The 8,042-nt window shown below is 29.6% G+C and overlaps 1 protein-coding gene across 1 annotated transcript; it reads right to left on the minus strand.

The window, feature by feature from the left end:
• Positions 1 to 5,833: 5,833 nt before the first annotated feature.
• LOC114381869 (myb-related protein 306-like) lies at positions 5,834 to 7,685 on the minus strand. The gene is made up of 3 exons (XM_028341097.1): positions 7,217 to 7,685; positions 6,960 to 7,089; positions 5,834 to 6,762 (listed from the first exon to the last, which is right to left on the minus strand). The coding sequence occupies exons 1-3, from the start codon at positions 7,347 to 7,349 to the stop codon at positions 6,024 to 6,026; spliced, it is 1,002 nt and encodes a 333-aa protein (XP_028196898.1). The 5' UTR covers positions 7,350 to 7,685; the 3' UTR covers positions 5,834 to 6,023.
• Between the last annotated feature and the right edge of the window lie 357 nt (positions 7,686 to 8,042).

The raw sequence follows: 8,042 nt of genomic DNA on the forward strand, positions 1-8,042 counted from the left end.
GCAAGAAGCAAGGTGTATGCCAAGAGACATTATACATATGTATATTTAATGTTAATATTGTTACATGATCATGTGTTAAAATACAAGAAAATTTCTTTTCTTTTACTTGGTAATGCTCTTCATCTTGAATAGGTCTTGGCATCATAGGGGTAGGATGGTAGGACTGGAAAAAAGACATAATATGTACTATAGTAAAAAAGACACATTCAATTTCTATTTTTTTTTCCTTCCCTTAACCGTGCACATGAGTCTTAAGGAATGAAGAAGAGGGAATTAAGATTTTTTCTTATCCCATTACAGCATGAATGCTAATTGCACGGGCAAAAAAATCATAGAGGAAATACACCACGCGTGACTATTTGTGACAAATCAATTCTTACAATGTTATCCACAAAATTGAGTGGACTAGTGAAATATTATATGAATATAGATAGTTAGAAGTTAAAGAAGGTGAGAGAGTGAAATGGATGGTGTTATATTTGCATTTTATTTGTGGTTTTTTTTTCTTTGATAGATGTGTTTTGTTGACACGGTTGTAAAATTGATAAATGTTTATATGAGATCGTGGTGTAAATGGTTGCAAGCATAATTAAATCAACATAAAAAATATCTCTTGTATTTTTTTTTTACATTTATTACATGCACGCAAATGCGGGTACATTCATATATTTTAGATTTTAGATTTAACTGGACAATAAAATTGTGATATAATGTTATTTTTAATTATTTATCATTTTAAAAATATAAAAATTTAATTTGAGATAGAAATTGAAGATAGGAGATTGAAAGGTATAATCCGTTAAAATGTACAATCGGATATATTGAGAAGGATAAAAGAAATGTAATTTGAGACGATTAAGAAAAAGATTTTAAATAGTTGTAGAAAGTGTAAAATGCATATTTAAAAAAGATAAAAAAAATATTGAAAATATCTAATAAAGAGTATGCGGATACTTAGGTGCTCACTTTTAATTTTGTTGTTGTTTATGATATACTTTAACAGTTATAGAATAGCTTTTAAATCTTTTGAGAACATTTGTTCATCTATTATTTACTATAAATAGATAGGCAACACCAATTTTTTATCTATAAATATAGAAATAAGGATTTGTTGTCTATTAATTTCTTACAAAGGTATTCAACATTTGTATATATTTTTTTATGATCATAGTATTGATATGAAATTGTCACCTAAGGGTTAATTAGGATTCGAATCCTAAATGATTTGATTATGAGATATAAGTCGTTATTACTTGTGTTAATAGTTATTTATAGATATTATATATTCTATATTATCTTAGCTTATTTTGCATAATGTTCAAAATGTTTTTATTATTTTTAAGAGTTTTAACAAAATTTCCATGATCTGGTGGAGATGATTCTCCTAAAATTGCATGTGTTGAGTGGGACAAAATTGGTGAACCAAATTCTTGTGGTGGTTTAGAGATAAAAGGTTTTTTAAAAAAAAATTATTTGAGCTTATTAATTAAATGTAGGTGGTTAATTCTCGTAGATTCTAATGGTTTTTTTTTTTACTTTCACTTTTATCCTAAAAATACTGTAATATAAGAATGTAGAGTCTGATTGAAACTTCTTCTACTTCAACTTGGTGGATGATATTAATCATGTGGTACTGCTTTTGGTTTTCCCAACGTGTGTCTAAAAATGTAAAAAACGAGAACATGTTTGATTTTGTCACAATCAACAATGCTAGATGAGAACTTTCTTTTCGTTGCGTATATACCAAGTCTCACTTAATAGGGTGCTTATATGACTGATATGCAAGAGTGGTTTGATAATAATTGGTGTTGGTTATGACTATTGATAGAGCTGATAAGTTGTTTTGGCCTTTACAGAGTTAAATGAGCTTGTAATTTTCATCAATATCAATTATTTAGAAAGTAACTATACTTTTAAATCATTGTTACTGGAAATAATGACTGAAAAAAGACACACAGGGGTCAGGTGGTAATGAAATTTAAACTCATTAAAACTCAACATGCACGTATATGACAAAATTAGACCCTAATTAATAAAGATCAGGCCATATGTGAAAAGTTTATTAAAGACTTAATTATCAATTTAATTCCTAAGTTATTTTAAAACATTTGATTTGGTGTCTAAAATTTTAAAAAATTCATTTTGGTCTATAATTCTTTTTTAAAATACACCAATTTGATCCTGAAAGTTGCATACGACACACTATTATAAGAAAATAGTTGGTATGCTTCTGATAGTTTTCTACGCTAATGCAAAGTTGAACACTAGCTACAACCAAAGATAAAATCAACTACAAGAAGTTTAAGGTGTGGCGTTGGCTTAACCATCCTGTATATATTAAAAATGGACATTTCCATGTGAGATTTTTACATTGTAGTCATGAGAAAAATTTATATCTTTTTTCTGTAGACATTAAATAATTGTGTTTTGAATAAAATCTGTAAGATTTTATATATATTAAAAAAATTGTCCCAAAATATTCATATAACAAATTGTATAAAACTTATGGAGGCTAGCTAGACCTTTGTGAGAGATGGAGAACTTGAATATATATGAACATGTGTGTTCCATGTGGCACTTTTTTTATGCTCGTTAATGGTTGTTCAATGAAGAAAATAATTATGTTTAGGGGCTTAATTAAGGTAAGAGGATCCTTACCCACCTTTTTTTCCTACTGTTTCTAGATTCTCGATTAATGGGGCGGTCAATATTAATTTCATTGTCACTGTATGAAGATGATACATTGTTGGTTGAAGAGCCACCAATGGAAAATTTAAGGGCTTAAAGGCTATTTTTCAAGGATTTAAACTTATTCTGGGCTAAAGAATTTTTTTGGTAAAATATATTTTTAACTTCTCTAAAGTTTTTGAAGTTCAGTTTTACTTTCTATAAAAAAATTGTTACTTTTTGTTCCACTAATTTTGAAATACACCTCTTTTGATCTTCAAACTAATTTAAATAGTATTTTTTTTATAAATAGACGAAAATGATTTAAATAGTACTTGAAAGATAAAAAGTGATATATTTTAAAATTAAAACGATAAAAAATGGATAAATTTTTTTAGAAAGACTAAAATTGAACTTTCAAATTTTTAAAAAATTAAAAACATATTTTATGCTTAAAATATAGTTTATTTGAGTGTTTTTTCTGGAAGCAACGCTAATTTCTTTACTACGGTACAAAAAGAAAACCTTCCTTTTAAGTTTCTTGGATTACCGATAGGTGCAAATCCAAAAAAGATTGTATTTTGTCATCGATTATAGAGTAAATGAAGCTTCGATACAATGGAAATGAAAGAAATTGTCTTTAGGTGACCTCATTGTACTAGTAAATTTTATATTATCTATTTTACCTTTATTTTGTCTTTCATTTTACAAAATGTTAAAAGATGTCTTGAGTGTTTTAAAAGAGTTACATAGAACTTTCTTGTGGTCCATGGAGATGGTCGTCCTGAAATTGCATGGGAATTAGATGGGGCAAAATTTCTTATTTAAAATATTGTAGTGATTTAATAGGAAAGGACTTGATTAAAACTTGTTAACCTATGTTTATTAGCTAAATGGAGGTAGCAACTTGTAGTAGATTTTGTCATTGTTGGGTATCCAATTTTAGTTCATAAGTATGGTAACATAGGAATTTAGCATGTAGGGAATTCTTAATAAGATTCTTCTATAAGTTCGGTTCGGTAGAGGAATTTGTGCTCAATAGAGAATATATTGCTAATTGATCATGTTCAAACTTCATGGTTTATATAAAGCGTAACAAGAAAGGTCATAAATGGGGAAGAGGCTTCATTTTGGCAACACATTTGAATTGACAATTCTAGCCTGAAACATTCCTTTTTCTCACTTTTATCAAGTCTCACTTGATAGGTTGTATATATATGTTGTTGAAATGAGAGAGTGGTATTATAATTACTAGAGTTGAATTTGGAGGTGAAGGGGAGATTTTATGTGTAGGATTGTAGGAAGAAGAGTTATTGTTGGTAGATCTAGTAAATGTCTTGGGTTCTTTTTTCTTTATGTAGCGACTTGCCAAATCAATGGGTGCGGAAGGAGGATTTTTCCAACTTTTTTTACCATTAAATCAACTTATTCTTTTTTACAAACTCAGCTACTATTAGGAATTTTTCCATATTATTTTTAAAAACTTTTGGAAGAGTTTTGTACCTCTCAAATTAAAGTGCTAATTAATGATATATTAGCGGGTTATTTTAGATACTCAAGTTAACTTAGGTAAAAGAAATTTTTTATCTCAAGCAAAAACATATGTTATTTTTCGTTGAGGAAGCTAATAGTCACTAATTGCTATCTTGCTTGATGACAATCCAAATTTTGGTATGCAGTTTATGCATGACTTGGGTAATGATATTCTACTCATTATATTCAATTTAGCTATTTTTTTTTTAACAACAAATGGATAATTTAGCTATCTTTTAAGAAGGAAAAAGTTGTGTCTGTTTAACATTATTTTTGGCATGCTATGATATGGTCTACTTGCATTATGTGTAACAAAATTGTATTTTAAAGAGTTTTCTTCGAACTTTAATGGTGTTTTAAACTCGATCAAATTAATTCGTGGACAAGATATAAATCCAAATAAATAATGTTCAATGTTTTTTTTCTTATATAAATGGGATTTAATTCAGTTAATTAAGATGTTCTTTTCCGAAAAGAATGAGCTCATATTATTTTCAAAGAAACTTGTTCAGCAATACAAGATGATAAATGATGAAAATCAATGAAGACCAACATAAAATCTAACTACCCTAGCTAAATTATGAACAACTTGATTGGTTTGTGGATGAACAAAACAAACTTTACAGTTTGTTATAGAATTTTGCATGTGACGACACTTTCCTTTAGTTTGACATGTATCAAGACTAAGATACCCTTATAATCTTATTTTACTTATAAAAAAAAAAGGCAAATTCATATTTTGGTCCACCTTTAATTTCTTATTTGTGATTTTAGTCTTTTTATTTGTTTTTTCCTCTTATTTTAGAAAAAAAATATAATTTTGATTTAATCCTCAATTTGTATATGTTTATTTATTTTATTTTTATATTTTAATTAATTAAATTATTTTTATGATACTTTAAATGTATTAGGTCTAGGGTTTAATTAGATCCAAATAAAAAAAATAAAATGTAGGTAAAATCGAAAATTAAAAAAAAATTCTTAATACGAAGGTGAACAAAATAACGGATTAAAAATTTAAAGGAGACCAAATTTTCAAAAAAAAGAATTATACAAAATTACAATTTGACTTATATGTAATTTTTGTCTTTCTATTTTATTCAATCTACAATTTTATTTTCTTTATTTTAAAATAAAGATATTTGACTCTCTTATTTAAAAAAATCTGCAATTTAACCTTAAAAATTAAAGAAGCTAACATGAAACGATTTACTCCAATCCCATTTGATTTACGAAACAAACTCTTCTTATAAGCAAAAACAAACAAAATTCGAATATTTTCTGCTAAGTAGATATGAAAAAAAAAAATACTATTTGTCTTATTGGGATGAATAGAGAACGAACACTCTCAAGTCGCATCATAAACTAATTAAATTTATTGTTAATTAGTTATACTTTTAAGTTTGGATTATTAGGTTGACTTATTAGGTTGACTTATCTGATTTTGCCGTAAAGCATTCAGGGAACATTTCATTCTTTTTCATCTGATCAATTAATAGCTTAATTAAACAATAATCTACTGGCTCACACTCAATTAAAATAAGGAAGAATTAGTCAACTTAAACTTTTACTTCCTGATCAAATTAAAGAATGAAACAAACCAATTCAAAAGCAAAATCTAACTCCATTGAACTTTATCATAAAGAGAAACAAACTTTCCCAGTGAGGCATTTAATATAGGATAGTAGTATTATAATATAATAATGTTAACATTGGATTGGAATATACACTTCTAGAAACCAAAAGGGGGTTGAAGGCCAAAGTCAGAGATTCAACTTAGTCTCCTATAACTGAGAAAAAGCATATCAAATTGAACTAATAATCTAGAAGCCAAGTTTCTCTTGACAAGCAGCATCATCTAGAAGCCATTTCTCAAGCAAAGAGAAAGGCATGTCTATTCCATCTGCAGTTATATCTGGCTTGCTCTCATCTTGGAAAGGAGTAGCCTCGGGAGAAAGAGATGGTGAGAACTCAGAATTTGAAGAATAATCCAAAGACTCATAACCAAACAAGGAGTCAAAAGTCTCAGACAACTCAACAGTACTAGTGCTTGTGCTTCCCTTTGTTGTTGTAATTCCTTCACTAAAAGCAGTGTCAGCACCAGCCAAGTTGTTAAAGGAATTTTGAGTCACAGCTGAGGCAGCACATGAGGCTAATTTTGGTGTATTTTTCATCCACCCTTTCAACAAACGAGCTATGTTGTCAGCACTTGAAGCATAGCACATAGATTGTGCTGTGGGTTTATTAGTGTTACTATTATAGAAGATGCTATTTTCACTGGAGAGGTTTGAATTTGATTCAGCTAATAACAAGGTAGATGATGATGATGCCTTGTTTGATGAGAGTGCTTCAATAAGTGCTCTTTTAGCCATGCGGATATCTGTTTGAAGCCTTCTTTCCCACTGGCCTCTTGACATTGGCTGAGAAACTGAAACCCCAATATTATGTCCCTGATCAGAACCTGCTTCCAATTTGTTCAGCTTCTTTTTCAAATAGGTGTTCCAATAGTTTTTTATGTCATTATCTGTTCTTTGTGGTAGGTAAGCAGCTATTGCAGCCCATCTGCACCATAATCAATGTGCTTCAGTTTAGCATGTGAGTCCAAAAATAAAAACCAAAGAACTTAATTAAATTCCCACAAAAAACTCAAAAATTATTATAAATAAATATATTATTAGTATTATATATATGGTACCAAATTCAATAACTAGGTGTTTATGGCAAACAAAGAAGTTTAAGAAGCTATAAGATGAATTTACCTGTTCCCTAAAAGTGCTTGAAGATGGATTATCATCTTCTCCTCTTGGTCTGTGAAGTTACCCCTTTTGATTCCTGGTCTCAGGTAATTAGTCCATCTAAGTCTACAACTCTTACTGCACCTTGACAACCCTGAAAATCAAACCAAAAAGAGAGTACTATTAATATCAGATCACAGCTGAAACAATAATTCAGAATTTTCTTCCCTAACTAGCTAAAAACAAGACAAAACATGAGTGGAAGAAGATTCACTAATTACCAGTATTGGCAGGAACAGCTTTCCAATTGCTAGGACCATGTTCCTGAATATAAGACACCAAAATGATGTCTTCTTCAGGAGTCCAAGGTCCTTTCTTTACACCTTCTTTATCACAACATGGTGGCCTTCCCATCTTCCCTTGTACCCTTTTCTTTTAGTTCACTATAATACAATTTTATGTATATTATATAGCTTCTAATCTCTATCTAGCTAGCTATAATATCTATCTCCCTCTCTTCTTTTATCTCTTTTGGTTTTCCTCTTACTAATTGCAATTTTGCTCTAAGGCAAAGAGTCAAAATGAAGGGTGTATAAATAGGGCAAAAAAAGCAAGAGAGTGTGTGAAGGGTCGCTGACTGAAGGAAGAGAGAGGGAAGGCAAATAGTCAAAAGTTGACAGCAAAAGCATTAACTTCTCTTGAAGGCCAAAGTCAGCTCATCAGCTTCGGAGCCAACACTCTATTATCTCTCTTCGTGCTTCTCAAAACCGCGTGGGGGCATTCAATGTGGATGGACTGGGAAACCTCTATTATGATCTACTGCTTATAGTTTAAAGTCTCTAACCTCAGCAAACATTAATGTTAATTAGATAAAGCTGTTGGTGACTCTAGCAAACCCAAAGCTTTCACATACTACTACTATTATCATTATGCCCTTCTTTGTATGCTTGTGAACAGTAGTCAAATGTGATCCATCTGAATGAATCACCCCTTTCTCTTTCAAAATACTTATCAATAAGTTCATCAATTAATTGTGTTGATACGTTCAATTCGATATATATTTCTAAGTCTTTGACATTAATCATAATTTTTTTCTTCTCTGTATGT

The sequence above is a fragment of the Glycine soja genome, chromosome 13 (assembly GCF_004193775.1).
Source record: "Glycine soja cultivar W05 chromosome 13, ASM419377v2, whole genome shotgun sequence".
NCBI classification, from domain to species: Eukaryota; Viridiplantae; Streptophyta; class Magnoliopsida; order Fabales; family Fabaceae; genus Glycine; species Glycine soja.

What these genes read in the sequence shown, in the direction of transcription:
- LOC114381869 (XM_028341097.1), bottom strand. Translation starts at nt 7,349, where the DNA reads ATGGGAAGGCCACCATGTTGTGATAAAGAAGGTGTAAAGAAAGGACCT. An exon ending in AGCTGTTCCTGCCAATACTG is followed by an intron (nt 7,090 to 7,216) that starts GTAATTAGTGAA and finishes TTTGATTTTCAG; the next exon opens with GGTTGTCAAGGTGCAGTAAG. An exon ending in CAAGCACTTTTAGGGAACAG is followed by an intron (nt 6,763 to 6,959) that starts GTAAATTCATCT and finishes ATTATGGTGCAG; the next exon opens with ATGGGCTGCAATAGCTGCTT.